Source organism: Leptopilina heterotoma, unplaced genomic scaffold, assembly GCF_015476425.1.
Source record: "Leptopilina heterotoma isolate Lh14 unplaced genomic scaffold, ASM1547642v1 Lhet_168, whole genome shotgun sequence".
NCBI classification, from domain to species: Eukaryota; Metazoa; Arthropoda; class Insecta; order Hymenoptera; family Figitidae; genus Leptopilina; species Leptopilina heterotoma.
Window position 1 is genome coordinate 844,885 of NW_025110884.1, and position 16,378 is coordinate 861,262.

Below are 16,378 nucleotides of genomic sequence, written 5' to 3' on the forward strand. Positions count from 1 at the left end.
AATTTGTTAATAAGATTCTTTATAAGAATTAAATTTTAAAAAACATCTAATTATTCAATAAATAATTTATTTTTGTATTTAAATAATTGAATTCTCGTAGAATTTTCTAATAAAAATTGATTTGAAAATTAATTTTAGTTTAATTTTAGTTTAAATTTTAGATAAGAGAATATGAAAATAATTTTTAATTAACAATATTCTGATAATATTAAAAAATTATTTTGACACTCAATCCTCTCTAATTATTATAAGTTGTTTAATTATTTGTTAATCTTAATTTTTAAAAAATTTTCTAATTTGTAACATTATTTTATTATAAATCATGAAAAAATACCTGCATATTTTCGATTTGTAAATTTTACTAATCAATTAGTAGAATTACTATTTATTAGTAAAATTTAATAATAAATAGTAATTCTACTAATTGAGCAGTAAAATTTATTAATAAATAGTAATTCTACTAATTGATTAGTAAAATTTACTAATAAATTGTAATTCTATTAATTCAGCAGTAAAATTTATTAATTCAAAATCAAAAAGTCATTTAGTAATTGAAATTAGTAAACATTTTGATTAATTCAAATTTAGAGAGTAATTTATAATATTTTATACTTGAATTTAGTATATTCTATTCCTAAAATAAGAAAATATATTTTTATTTTAAGGATAGTATATTATACAGTAAGAAAAGCTATCCGTCAGTCATAGGAAAGTATGGGAATCGCATAAGTCTGTCTCACTCCCACTCATGGGATATGACTGACGTGGTAGGTTTTCGTACTGTATACTTAATTATAATACTTAATTATAAAAATTACTATTACAATTAATTAATATTAATAATTAATAAGTAAATAACAATATAATAATTAATAAATAAATAATAGAATAGCAAACAAATAAATAATAGAATATTTAGTAAATTAATAATAGAATAATTATTACAACAATTATATAATAATATAATCATTAATTCATAACTATTACTATTAATAAGCGAATGAATATCACACGAATTATTTTAATTATAAAATAACTGAAAGTGAATAAATATTTGAATAAAATTAAATTAAGATTGTCTCAATCTGTCAGAGATTTCAAAAATTATTTATATATAATGACAAAAATAAAGCCATTGAATGTATATTGTGATTGTTTTCAAATATCAGTATATTGTCGATATTGAAAGTGTTTACATCGAAAATGAGTGTATCTGAGGAATTTAAATCGCAAATTTTGAAAATTATTGAAAATTTTGCAACTAAAAATCTCGAAGAATCGGTAAGTTTTTATATTGTTATTTTTGTAAATAAAATTGTCGACTTGATTTATTATTAATTATCGTAAATAAAACCACACATGATATACGAATAATAATTTTACTTTATATAATTATTTTATAAAATTATTATAACTTCTACTTTATAAACAAGTTATTATAATTATTTATTATAAATAAATAAATATCATACATAAAATAATAATAACTAATATTATTATTAAATTTTTAAAAATTAACTTACTGATTTTATATGATAATAATAAGTAAATTGTAATTTAGTATCAGTGCTACTTGAATCTATAAATTGAATATAAAGGAATAAATTTTTATGGTAAACAATTTTTTACCGCTATTTTTTCTATTATAATTTAACAAGTAATTTTTCAAATTGGTTCTAGTCGAAAAATTGCTAATTAACAAATTTTATTTTAATTAAATAAATTTAATTTATTATTTTAGTTTTAATAATTTTAATTAATAATGTCATTAATAAAATTAATAATATTAAGGCCATTTGAACCTTGATGACGTTACAGTTTGTGCAAAGCATGTGTGACGTCATCAAGGTTCAAATGCCCTTAATAATAAAAATTTTAATAATAAAAAAAAACAAATGTGATGAGTATTCTTTAGAATTTAATGTCAACAGAAAAGTTTTATTAACTAATTAATTAATTATAAATAAATGAAAACTAACTAACTATTTACATAATTTTTTAGGAGCACGAAAAATGGCTAACAAAATGGGAAATACGAGAAATTTTGAATGAAATCGAAAGAGATTATTTGGAAGAGAAAATAGAAACGGATACTATCGATAATGAAACAAAAGCGTCAATTGTGGAAATGGAAAGTCTAGAAGATCTCTTTAATCAAACGTAAGTTAAAAATAAACTTTTTGGTAAGTTGAAATAAAAATTGTAAAAATTTAAGCTACTTTTTTTAATAAAACTCAAGTTATAAATAAACTTTTTGCGAAATTACAAAAAAATGCTTAGAGTTTAAGTTAAAATTTTTTAAAATTTAAAAAATAAATAGAAATTTTCAAACAAAATTACTTTTTGTTTAGAAATTTCCAAAATTTGAAGATTCATTAATTATTCTATTAATTGAAAGATATTTTTTAAAAATAGAACCGAAATTACTAACAGGAGCAGTTTTCTCAATGATCTGGAATCATTTATGAATAAAACAGAAGAAAAATGCAGAAACATTGAGGTTGATGTCAATACAACTGCTATTATTGAACCACCTTTGGAATTCACTGATGAAGTAATTCACACAATTAACAATAATATAATAATCATTAGTTAATTAATAAAAATAATATAATATTAATAAATTATTAAAATTAATATAATAATAATTAATTATTAACACTAATATGATAATAGTTAACTAATTATTAATAATAATATAATTATATAATTAATTAATTACTAATAATAATAAAATAAATAATTAATTTATAAAATAATTAATTAATTGATAATAATAATAATTAATTATTAATTATAAATTAATAATTTTTGTATTAACAATTAAAAATTTCGAACTATTTTAATTTTCAGTGTTTTTTTGTCCTCTATTTACTCCAGTAAAATAATTGTTTTTTTTCAGTTGAATGCAACAAACACTAAAATGCCAATAAGTCCAATTGTTTTACTTAATGATGTTGGAAGGACGGATACATTCGAAATTAAAAGTCCAGGTGATACTAATAATTTATTGCCTCCCACCATCACGGAAAATAAGAAAAATTTACCAGACGGCAAAACGATACAGGAATTCATGAAGAAACTTGATTATCATGAAAATAAACTTTTCAATATTGTAAGAAATATTTTTGTTTCTAGTAGCGAAAACTATTTATATAAACCAATTGTTGTTAACAATTATAAATTTGTGTCTCCAATTTTTCAAAATACTCAAACAAAAATTAAAAAATTCGAATTTAATTATTAATATTTTACTGAAAAATGAGAATTATTATAATTTTTTTTGTATTTACATTAACATTATTCATTCTATAATTAATATAAAATATTTTTTTCTTTCAGTACACAGAATTTAAGGAAATGAAAGGGGTTCGTATTTTTCAATTTCTTAAAATCGTTGTTTTTTAAATAATTAGAAGTATTTTTTTATTGAAATGAATGAATTACTCTCTAAATTTGAATTAGTAAAAATGTTAACTAATTTGAATTAGTGACTGACTTCTTGTTTTTGAATGAGTAATTTTTACTAATAAATAGTCATTTCTACTAGTTTATTAATAATATTTACTAATTCAAAAACAAAATAGTAATTTCTACTAATTTATTAGTAATATTTTCTAATTCAAAAGCGAAAAGTTAAAAGCAAAATAGTAATTTTTACTAATTTATTAATAATATTTACTAATTCGAAAGTAAAAAATCAGTTAATAATTCAATTTAGTATTTTTACTAATTCAAATTAAGAGAGTAAAAGAAATTTTCTTTTCTAAACGAATAAATAAAACAAAATTTTCTTAATTTTAAATAAATGATTTAAAACATTTTTCTATTTTTAAATAATTAAAATTTGAAAAATAAATTTAAATATAGAAATTAAAAAAAAAATTTTAACATTTTTACTAATTCAAATTATATTTAAAGAAAGTAAATACAAATTTTTTTTACTTAACTGGTTTGTTTTTTTTAGCAATTCCAAAAAGATGTAAAACAAACCAAAAGTGGATCTCAAAATTTGAAGAAATCACCCACACCATCGATAACGTATCTCAAAAAAAGTGCAGCACTCACCAGTTCTCCAAAATTGGGATCATCGGCAAGAAGAAGCATTTCCTTTTCATCTGTAACAGATAGGAAAAAATCAAGTAATTTTAATACAACTTCAACGCTTCTTAATGCAAGAGAAAAAATTCGCAGTGCATTACAAAACAAAAAAGATACAAATCCAATTCCAAGAAATCCAAAATACGCCAATGTGCAAAGCACAATTCCAAAAGCATTTGTTCCAAAGAAAAAATAATTTCAATCAATTTAGAATTATTTATAAAAATAGTTCAAAATATTTCGAAACAATTAGAAGTATTTTAAAATAATTAGCAAGTATTTAAAAATAATTGTAAATATTTAAAAATAGTTTAAAATATTTCGAAACAATTAAAAATGTTTCAAAATGATTAGAAACATTTAAAAATAATTCAAAACGTTTAGAACTAATTAAAAGTATTTAAAAATATTTAAAAATATTTGAAAATGTTACGAAATAATTGAAACTATTTAAAAATAATTGAAAATATGTATAAAAATACGTTCAATTATTTCGAAACAATTAAAAATATTTCAAAATGATTAGAAACATTTAAAAATAATTCAAATCGTTTAGAACTAATTGAAAGTATTTAATAATATTTGAAAATCTTACGAAATAATTGAAACTATTTAAAAATAATTGAAAAGTATTCAGAATTAATTGAAAGCATTGAAAAATAATTTAAAATATTTTGAAATAATTAAAACTATTGGAAAATAATCGAGAATATTCCGAAATAATTAAAACAATTTAAAAATTACGATTAATTGAAAATATTTCAAAATAATTTAAAATATTCAAAAACAGTTGTAAATATTTTTAAAAAATTGAAAAATATTCAGAATTAATTGAAAGTATTATGAAAAATAATCAAAAATATTTCGAAATAATTGAAACTATTTAAAAAATAATTGAAAATGTTCAGAATTAATTAAAATTATTTAAAAGCATTTGAAAATAATTGAAAATATTTAAAAAAAAAATTGTAAATATTTAAGCATAATTGAAAATATTTAAGAATAATTGAAAATACTTAAGAATAATTGAAAATAATTAAAAATAATTATTAATTACAACGTTTATCACATAAAATACGAAGCAATTTTTATAAAGAATTTTATTAAAATAATCGACAATCTAAACTTTCAAAATCCAACGTGATATTAATTTTTAAAAACAAATTTGCGATCTCTGTGATAAAGAAAATTTTTATATTTTATTTTAATTAGTTCTATGTTTATTTTAGTTATCAAAAAAAAAATTTATTTACTTAGCAATAATTGAAAGAAAACTAAATTTTACAACTGCTACAATTTTTATTATTTTATTTTTCGATTAAATTATTGTAAATTATCTATTTATTATTTGTTCACTTACTTTGTATTAATAAATCGAATTTTAAAAAAACGCCAAATACTTTTTGTTCTAACTATTTCAAAGTGATAATAAAAAATATTTTTTTTTCTTATATTTAGTAAAAATGTCACTCTTCTTTTTGAAAACTTTTTTTTTCGAAAAAAACATTTTCTTTTTGAAAAAAATATTAGTTCTATTAAGAAGAACTTGAAAACAATTTTCGTCTCTTCTTTTTAGTATATAGCGTGAACAAACATATAGAGAGAAAAAAGAGGAACGTTTTTACAAACAAGCGTTTCTAATTACACCTCTGTTTTGTAATGATGGTTTTGAAATTTTGATGCTGTGGTGCTTGCCGAGTCTAATATTCTGCGAATGCTATTCTGCGATTCAAAACTTTTTTATGAAGGTCCTTTGAATGATGCCGAGTGGGCAGTTCAACGCGGAAAAAAAACCCCCCAAAAAAAAATGAAAAGTAAATAAATAAAAAAAACAGTACACTCTGCATTTCGAAAGATGGGCGTCCCTTTGGCCCTTCGCCACCTCTTTTTACCCTTTTCTTTTTTATTATTCACTCAAAACGACAGAGCGATGCTGTGTAAGCAGCCTAAAGGCTATACTTTTAATCACACACACATTCAAGTATAGTCCAGGCAATTAATTATTTTTTTTTATATTTAAATTTATTTTCTTTTCTGTATAAATAAAATGTCACCTTCTGCAAATAAAATCTTTATGTTTATAAATGAGACGCTCTCTGAAAAAAGGTTTCTAAGAAACAAAGAATTTTAGTTCGCCTTACTTTTATTAATCAAGTTTAAATTCAAAATTCAAAATTAATCAAGTTTCTTTTTTTTCTTTAACTAAAATAAATTTTCATTAATCATTTTAGTAAAGAACACTTAAACATTACTAATACAAATTAAAATAAATTAGTTTAATTAAATTAAAATTAAATTTTCATGAAATATTTAAAATCTATTGGATATGAGCAAAAATAAATTTTCCTTATAGGAAAAAATATAAATATAGAAAAAAATGTTGTGTACACATTTTGGATTAATGTTCAACACTGTATATATAGGAAAGGCCGAGGGGCAAAACAGAGGTCTATCTGCCAAGCGAACACCTTGTGATCTTTAATGTTACGCTTTGAAATAAAAAAAAAAACATTTTTTTCATTTTGGTCCGACAGAATAAAAGACTTTTGATTGCCGACGAATTTATTCCCGCGAGCTAACGGATGAAGGGATTGCTTAGGATTATTTGCTAAATACAGGTAGATACGATTTGTAGGTGTGTTGAAACAACACTTTGCTGTTCTTTTTATTTATTCTCCTTTTAATCTTCTTTTTCACTGTTCAAGCAACTGATATATGTAGAACGAAAAAAAAACAATTTTTTTATTGGTTTTCAAAATTATTTACAGTAAAAAGACGAAAATAATAAAAAAAAATAATAATAAAACTAACTATTTAATTAATTTAATAATTTTTTACTTTTTCCCTGACTCTAAAGAATATTCTGATTTACTCTAAAAATTATAAGATACTCAAAAAAATATTCGAATACTTTTACTTTGAGAATTTCTTTAAATTGTAAAATTATTTGAAAACGCAATAACTTCTTCTTTAAATAAATATTTAATTATTATTATTTTTCCATGGGAATTAAGATTTTGAAAAATTTCAAATTCGAACCTTTTTGAAATTTAAATACTTATAATAATTCTTCGAGTTCTTTAATTATTAACATGAAGAAATAAAATCATTTTTTTATATTATAAGAATATTTTTACTGTAACTTATTCAAAATTATTTTCATCATTTCAATTCAATTATTATTTTTTAGAATTTTTAACTAAAATTTTTCTTTAAATCAATTATTTTCGTATTATTTTTAATAATTTTTTAAAGAAAAGTTCTTTAAGAAATTTTAAATTTATTTGTTTATAATTAAATTTAATTTTTATAGAAAATTTTTTTAAAAATAATTGAATTATTTTGGAAAATTATATTAAAATAGTAGATATTGAAATCATTGAATTGAGGAAAATTTTTTTAAATAATTGAATTTCAGAGCAATATTGTATTATTTATAACGATAATTGAAGTATTGTAACGAGAATTTAAAAAAAAAGTTCAACATTATTGAAATTCTGCGAAGAATTTTATTACTTTTGAAAAGAATTGAATTTTTGTAACGAATTTTATAAGATTTTTTTAAAATAATTAAATTCCTGAAAAGAATTTTATTATTTATAGAAACAACTGAATTCTTTCTTTCTTAAATTGAAAATTTTAAAAATAATTGCATTTTTCGAGGAATTCAATTAAAATTGTATTCAAAATAATTAAAATTCTGCGATGAGGTTTATTAATTATGAAAATAATTGAATCTCTGTAAAAAATTTATTATTTATGACAATAATAGAATAATTACAAAGAAATTTACAGAAAATTTATAAATAATTGAATTTCAAAGAAATATATTTTTTTATAACAATAATTGAAATTGTGACAAGAATTTAAAAAAAATTTTCAACATAATTGAATTTCTGCGAAGAATTTTATTACTTTTGAAAATAATTGAATTTTCGTAACAAACTTGATTAGATTTTTTAAAATGTAATTGAATTCCTGAGAAGAATTTTACTATTTAGAAAAATAATTGAATTCTATTTTCTTAAATTGAAATTTTTAAGAATAATTGCTGTTTTCGAGGAGTTAATTTAAAATTGAATGAAAAATATCATTGCAATCCTACTATAAGTTTCATTAGTAATAAAAATTATGGGATTTTTGCAACGAATTTTATTAAAATTTTTAAAAATATTTAAATTTATGAGAAGAATTTTATTACTCATAAAAATAATCAAATTCTTGCGAAGAATGTTATAAAAATCTTTTTAAGTAATTGATTTTTTTCTCGAACATTTTTATAAAAATTTTGTTTTAAATAATTTGATTAATTCCTGTGAATTTTTTATTATTTATGAAAGTAATTAAATGTTTGCGTAAACTTTAATTAAAAATTTTTTTTTTAAAAACTAATTCTTTTCGAAAAGTTTAGAAAAGAATTGAAATTTTGCTGAGGATTTTATTAAAATTTTTGAAAATAATTGAATTTCAGAGAAGAATTTTATTATTTATAAAGATGATTGAAATTTTGACCAGAATTTAAAGAAAATTTTTTAACATAATATTGAATTTCTGCGAAGAATTTTATTTTTTTTTTGAAAATAATTGAATTTTTGCAATCATTTGTAACTTCTCTAAAATTCAATTCTTTTTTTAGTGTTTTTAACTAAAATTTTTCTATAAATCCATTATTTTTAATAATTAATTAAATATGGATTAAAAAATTTTACTAATTTCAGAAGAATTTGAATTATTTATTTAAATTTTGCAAAAAATTAAATTAAATTAAATTTCTAATTAAATTCATTCAAAAATTGAAGTTTTATACAACTTCAAATTGAAACCTTTTGAAGTTCATTTATTTGTGAAAATTGTAAGATCAACTCTTATAAAATTCAATTATTTTTTAAATATATTTTATTCTTTTAAATTTATAAATATTTTTGAAATATTTAAGTAAAATTATTAATTAAATAATTTCTTGGTAATAATTTCATAATTGTTCTTCAAGAACCAAGTTATTTAAAAAAAAAAATTATTGTCAGAAATAGAAAAAAATTGAAAAAGTTTTATATTAGAATTCGTGGTACTTATAACAAATAATTATAATAATATAATTTACATGGAAAAAAATGAAGAATAATTGCGCAAAATATCAAGTTTTCTTTAAGAGAGAAAAATTATACAATTGCAGTAGAACCTCCTGTGGTGAATGTATTTGTTGGTAAATTTCTTTTTGGGCAAACATACATCGTGAATGGTTTTCACATAATCGAGAGAGATGATTCATCGTTTATTCGTGAGAAACTTCGACTTATTCTTATCTTTTATGCGAGTCGCAAAAAATATTAGCTAATATTTTACACATTGTGACAATAAAAGCTCCATTGCTGCTTGGCAAATAGCGTTAGTGTTTAAATACACCCATTATATACAATGAAGAGATTTATTTCAAAACTAATAAAAATTTTATTTATCATTCCTATTGATATTACATGAGGAAAGAGGGAAATAAACCCCTAAAATTCATTCGATTCTCGATTTACATTAAATTGTACCGTAAATTTTAATTTTGATTCAAGTTAATCTGTGTTTAAATTTAAGTTTAAATTCATTTAAATTTAGGTTTAAGTTAATTTAAGTTTAAATTATTTTAAATTTTGGTTTAAGTTAATTAAAGTTTAAGTTTAAATTATTTTAAATTTTGGTTTAAGTTAATTAAAGTTTAAGTTTAAATTAATTTAAATTTACGTTTAAGTTAATTTAAGTTTAAATTATTTTAAATTTAAGTTTGAATTAATTTAAATTAAGGTTTAAATTAATTTACATTAAGGTTTAAATTAAATTAAAGTCAATAATAATTAAGTAATACTTAAAAGAATTTTTCAACACTAATTTTTTTTTCGGTGAGAGAAATTTTATTTTATTGAAGGCAGTCTTTTAAAAGTGTGTTGTGTGTGAAAAAAACGTGAATGAAAGTTAATTAACACTCTTAATTTACATAAAAGATTGAAGATGCATGAAATAGGTGAAAAGAAATTAATAAAAGAAGAGAAACTGATGATTCGTGAAAGATTGACATCAGGAGATTGTAAAATTGTTGGTACCTTTTGTAAAAGCCATTAAGGTTCTTTCTACATAATTATAAGGTTTCTTCTACCTGGCGCCTTTTGATGCCTCTTGTCTTCATCGATCATCAATCGATTTACCTTTTATTGCCAATAGAGCTAATGTTATTCTAGATTATTGCCATTTTTTTCCCCCCCGATGTTGAGAAACAAATAATTATAAATTATCGAATCACACAATTATGTAATTTAAATCTCAGTCACGTTATTTGCCGCACATTATTTTTTTTTCTCTCCACTTGAGAAATTATAATAATTAACAAACTTGGGTGTCTAAGAGGTAGAGAATTTTAAGGTTGTTTTTTTACCGTATTTAAAATTTTCTATTTTGACTGTTTTTTTCTATTTAATTAAATTCTATTTTCTATTTAAATAAATAATTTAAACGAAAATCAATTTTGAGAAAATTAATTTAATTTTTTAGGTAATGACACATTTTTATATAATTCTTTTTTTTAATATTAGTCCAAATTAAGATGTATTGGAAGAGGAAAGAATTTTCTACGTCCCAAATAGCAAAAACTTCTGTACATAATAATTGACGCTTTCCGTTTTTGAAAGAAATTTTTAAAAAACCTATAATTTAGCAGCGAAAAAAGAAGAAAGAAAAAAATGAATGGGAATTTAAATTGTAACAAGATTTGATTCATTCATGATTTGTGCTTTTTCTGTGTATATTTAATATCTTTTGTAAAGAATAATTTCCCTCTCTCTCACTTTGTTAAAAATAAAAGAAAAAAGTTAAAAGCAAAAACCAACCACTGTGCGTAAAGAAAGGAGGTGCGTGTCTGAATTTCATAGGAGGAACCCAGACAAACATTTAGGATGTCTAGTTTAGCTGAAGGCATCTTAAGCAAGGCACGAACATCCGAGCAATTTTTTGGTGAGATAATTTACATGATTCTCTCAAAAAAAAAGAAAAAAAAATTAATGCGAGAATAATTCTTAATATTCGACACAATAAAGAAAAATTATCATGAAAATATATGTTAATGTTTAAATTTCAAATAAGAAAATAAATAAATAATAAAATCTTCTGTACATTTGTAGAAAAATAATCGAAACTAATAGCAGACTTTGCACTCGATAATTAATTTTAAAAAAGTATCAGACAAACTAAAAAAAGTAGTAAAGAAATAGCTATCGAAAAATTAAACTTGATGACCAAAAAAACTCGTTTTAGACACTTTAGAAAACTGACAAAAATTCCATTCTATATTTTATTTTCCTGACTTTTTCCTAATTTTCATCAAAAATATTTACTTTTTTCTTATCCTGCTAATAAATAATTGAATTCCTGCAACGAATTTTATTATTCATAAAAGAATTTAAATATTCATAAAAATGATTTAATTCTTACGAAGAATTTTATTAAAATTTTTAAATAATTGATTTTTTTCTACAAATTTTATGCAAATTCTAATTCAAATAATTGAATTCCTGAGAAATTTTTATTATTAATGAAAAGAATTGAATTCTTACGAAGATTTTTACAAAAAATTTTCTAAATAATTGAATTCTGTTTGGAAATTTTATGAAAATAATAGTTATTAAAAATCATTGAAATGCGAAAAGTTTTTAAAAATAATTAAATTTTACAAAGAATTCTATTAAAATTTTTTACAATAATTAAATGTCTGTGTTATATTTTAATAAATTTTTTTGAAAGTAATTGAATTCCTAAAAAGCATATATATTATTTATGAAAATAATTGAATTCTTGCGAATGACTTTAAACTAGAATTATTTTAAATAATTAGATTTCCTAGAAAAAATTTATTACTTTAAAAAATAATTGAATTCTTGTGATGAATATTTTTATTTATGAAAATCAATGAATTTTGCAAAGAATTTTATTAAAATGCCTCAAAATTATTGAATTTTGGAGAATAATTTTGTTATTTATCGTAAAAATTGAATTCTTTCGAAGAATTATTTATGTAAATAATTGAATTCTCGGGAAGAATTTTATTAAAATCTAAAAGAATAATTGAATTATTTAAAAAAAATTAATTAGAATTCTATTTAAAATAAATGATTTCTTTCGAATAATTTTCTTAACACATTTGAAAGTAACTGAATTCTTCTGAAAAAATCTAATATTTTTGTAAATAATTGAATTCTTTTAAAGAATTTTAAAAAAACAATTTTTTAAATAATTGGTATTTCCGAGGAATTGAAATTAAATTATTAAGAATAATTACAATTTTTGAGCAATTCGTGTAAAATTGTATTAAAAATAATTGAAATCCTGCAATGCATTTTATTATTTATGAAAATAATTGAATTCTTCCCAACGATTTTATTGAATTTTTTAAAAATAATTAACTTTCAAAGAAAAAATTCATTAGTTTCAAAAATAATTGAATTCTTGTAATGAATATTGTTATTTATGAAATTAATTGAATTTTGCAAAGAATTTTATTCAAATATCACAAAATAATTGATTTTCGGGATTAATTTTGTAATTTATCAAAATAATTGAATTCTTTCGAAGAATTATTTATGTAAATAATTGAATTCATGTGGAAAATTCTAATAATTAAGTCTGATTAAAAATAATTAAAATTTTGAGTTGAGTTTTATTAATTAAAAAAATAATTGTATATTTGCAACGAATTTTATTTCAATTTTTAAAATAATTGAATTTCTCAGGAGAATTTTAATATTTTTAAAAAATAATTCAATTCCTGAGAAGAATCTTTTAATTTTACAAATAATTGACTTCTTACAACGAATTTTATTAAGTTTATTAAAAATAGTTAAATTCTTGAGAAGAATCTTATATTATTTGTGAAAATAATTGAATTCTTGCTTAGAATTTAACCAGAATTTTTTTTAAGAAATTAAATTGCCATGAAAAATGTTATTATTAGTGAAAGTAATTGAATTATTGCGAAGAATAATTCTTCGCAATAATTCAATTTTGTCAATTTTGTTAAATAATTGATATTTTCGAAATTTTTTTGAAAATGTTATTCGAAATTAATTGAATTTCCATAGAAAATTAATTATTTATGAAAATAATTGAATTTTGGATTAATTTTATCAATTTTTTTTAAATAATTGAATTCTTCTGCGAAATTTTTTAAAAATACTAGACATTGAAAATAATTGAATTTCAAATATTTTTTTAAAATAATTGAATTTCGATTTTTTTAAAAATAATTGAACTGTTTTCAAGAATTTGATTATAATTTTTGAGAATAGTTTTTTGAATTCTAGTATTAGCGAATTGAAAGTAGTTAAAATAGAGAAAAAAAAATTTCAATAAAAAAAAGAAAAAAAAATTAAAAAACAAAACAGGAGTATTAGAATTTCAATTTCAAGTGAAAACACGTGTTCCTGATGGATATGCGTGACACATTATATTCAAGATTATAGCACCACTTTACTGGCATTTTTTCTGGATTAAAAAAAAAAAAAGAAAAAGTGGAAAAATGAAGGTAAATTGCAGAGTGCCTTCTATAGCAGCAACGCTGGCAAAATAGAAATGAAAATAAGTGTTTTCATACCGCAATGGATGGAAGGTATATTATTTGCATAAAACATAATCCAACACGTCGTTTTGCGTAAAACCTTTAACTTGTTCAACTCATGTATAAATATCAAATTCAACATATAAGTAATGTTTACATGAAAAGAAAGATGTTTCTTGGACACTTTCAAGGTTGTTTACCTATAAACATTATTATAGAAAAAAAATATTTAATATCGATCGTATCATTCAAGATCATTTAGTTTCATCTCGTCTCTCCATTTTCTTAAATTGCATTTAAAGGTGTGATAAAAATTCGTAATGTCTTTTTAATTTAATAGTCAGGATGAACATGCAAATCACACACCTTTCGATCAGGTAAACATTAATGTTCGTTTATTTATTTTTTGACAAATAAAAACAGGTAAACAAATTTTACACAAAAGTCAACATTAAATTAATAAATAAAGAAGTGTTTTCGAATTTTTTAAAAATATTTTCGAAGTTCAAAAGCAATTTAAAATTTTTCCAATTTTTCAAAATCGTTTTGTAAAAATATTCTTGTGTTAAACTATTTTTCCATTTGTTCAAAATCGTACTATTTTTTCTAAAAATTATTTTCCATTTTTAAAAAAATATTCCCCATTCGATGTGCTTGAAAAATATACACCTGAACAAAAATAAATGACACCTTTCAAAAAAAGACACTTTACTGATAAAAAAAAAAATTCCCCAATCGTCATCTTAATGAAAGACCCGCAAAGCTTTTGTCGACTGACACCACATGAATTACTTCAATGTCAAAAATAAATCACAGAACCAGTTCCACTGATATTTGTTTTTTATTCCTACATTTCAAATTTGTCACAAAAAAAAATAAATTTACTTTTAATGCAAATTTCCATAGGGGAAAAAAAAGATAATTTTTTTTTCACCCAAAATTAATTTGCCTCTTTATTTTGCTGTGCGAAAAAATAGGAATAAAAATCAAATTAAATTTAAGTGTTTGATATTTAATTTAATAAAATATTCCTCTTCGTATTATTTATATTGCGCACGAGATATAAAATTTATAAAAGACTTTATACTTGAATAATAATAAAGGACTCTCTTGATCGGGAATATTTATTTCAATCGTTCCTGCCATTTATATCCTTCATTTACTTAAATTGAATTCTGCAAATTGAATGTGCAATGAAAGTTTTCGTCATTTAGAGATCACACGTATATTGTAATATCTTTCGTTGAAATCAAGACACATGACTTGCTCCTGTCCCACTTGATTTTTTATATACACAAAAAACACCTGCGCGCAAAAAAAATCTTGTATTCATTAATTATTTCAGTCTCGAGATATTATGACAACTTATTTTCATATTGAAATAAAGTATTTATTTGAAATCAAATATTTATTGATATAAATTATTAAAAAAAATTATATTAAAAGAAAGGTTTATTCAAATACCATATTTTTTCAAATCCCGTGTGGAAAATGAAAATTGGTCCTAGCCAGGTCCTACCTATTTTGCCCTGTTAATAGCTTGGTCCTAGGTTGGCAGTGTAGGTTGGACCAACAATGGGTGGTGATGCGATTCTAGCCTGGTCCTAACTTGGGAGCCTAGTTAGGACCAGTTTATGGGTCCATTTTAGGACCTAGAAAGGACCATCTCAGACAGTATTTTCTATTTCATTATAATTTTAATTAGTTTATAATATTTGTTAAAGAAATAACCTAAATTATTAATAATAAGTATTAGTTTTAATTAATTATTATTTTTTTCAATTAAGTGATGACCAAAAGCGAATTCATAAATAATGTTAGTATATGTAGAGATTAATATATATTCCTCTAATATATACATTAAAAATTATAAAAAAAATTAGAAATTTGTTAATTAAATTATTTTACAGTATATATAATCATTAAATTGCATACTTATACGAATACAATGCAGAAAAATCGGAATAAACGCAAACCTAAGAAGTAAATAAAATCTAACGCACGCGGGAATCGAACTTACGACCTACGGACTACGAGACTAACGCCCTAACCACTATGCTAATGAAACTAGTTGAGATGAAAATTTTTATTGTCAGTGACTTGTGGACTTGCTTTTGATGATTCAATATAGTAATTATTGACACTAATACACGATAATAAATAAAAAAATAGTTTAACAACAACAATAATAATAAAATAATATCCAAATATAAAAATTCAAAAATTAATATTTTTATATTATATCAAGAAAAAAAATATCTGTACATTTTCGTTAAAAACAGGTTTTTCATTGTTCTCAATCATTTTCAACATTAATTTCTTGGTCTAAAAAAAATATTCGTCTTTTGGACTTGGAAATTTTTCCTAATTAATTAAGCGGGTGATCCACTTTTTATAAAAATGTCAAAAAAATTTATGTTAAAAACACGTTTTTCATTATTCTAAATCATTTTAAGCATTAATATTTTGTTGCAAAAAATTTTTTAGACTTAGACTTAGAATTTTTTGCTAATGAAACTAGGAAGCCCAGGTAGGTCCTGGGTTGGACCTGGGTGGGTCAGCCCACATTCGAATTGCAATATCTCTTAGTGTTTAGCACCAACTTAAACGAAACTTAAAATCAGCGAACGAAATTAGAAATATATTTTACTAATGATAATTATATTGCAGTCTGTATCTGTTTAAATAAAT

At 21.0% G+C, this 16,378-nt stretch overlaps 1 protein-coding gene across 2 annotated transcripts; it reads left to right on the forward strand.

Annotated features, from left to right (window-relative positions):
* The first annotated feature begins 1,132 nt into the window (after positions 1 to 1,132).
* LOC122499458 lies at positions 1,133 to 4,351 on the forward strand. 2 transcript variants are annotated; one of them, XM_043607830.1, is made up of 6 exons: positions 1,133 to 1,281; positions 2,003 to 2,160; positions 2,416 to 2,554; positions 2,903 to 3,115; positions 3,343 to 3,369; positions 3,968 to 4,351. In XM_043607830.1, exons 1-6 carry the CDS (start codon positions 1,204 to 1,206, stop codon positions 4,295 to 4,297), a joined length of 945 nt encoding a protein of 314 aa, XP_043463765.1. In that variant the 5' UTR covers positions 1,133 to 1,203; the 3' UTR covers positions 4,298 to 4,351. The 2 variants fall into 2 exon arrangements, with proteins under 2 accessions (XP_043463765.1, XP_043463766.1); XM_043607831.1 differs by having other exon boundaries at positions 2,434 to 2,554.
* The last annotated feature ends 12,027 nt before the right edge of the window (positions 4,352 to 16,378 follow it).

What these genes read in the sequence shown, in the direction of transcription:
- LOC122499458 (XM_043607830.1), top strand. Translation starts at nt 1,204, where the DNA reads ATGAGTGTATCTGAGGAATTTAAATCGCAAATTTTGAAAATTATTGAA. An exon ending in CTAAAAATCTCGAAGAATCG is followed by an intron (nt 1,282 to 2,002) that starts GTAAGTTTTTAT and finishes ATAATTTTTTAG; the next exon opens with GAGCACGAAAAATGGCTAAC. An exon ending in AAAATAAACTTTTCAATATT is followed by an intron (nt 3,116 to 3,342) that starts GTAAGAAATATT and finishes TTTTTCTTTCAG; the next exon opens with TACACAGAATTTAAGGAAAT.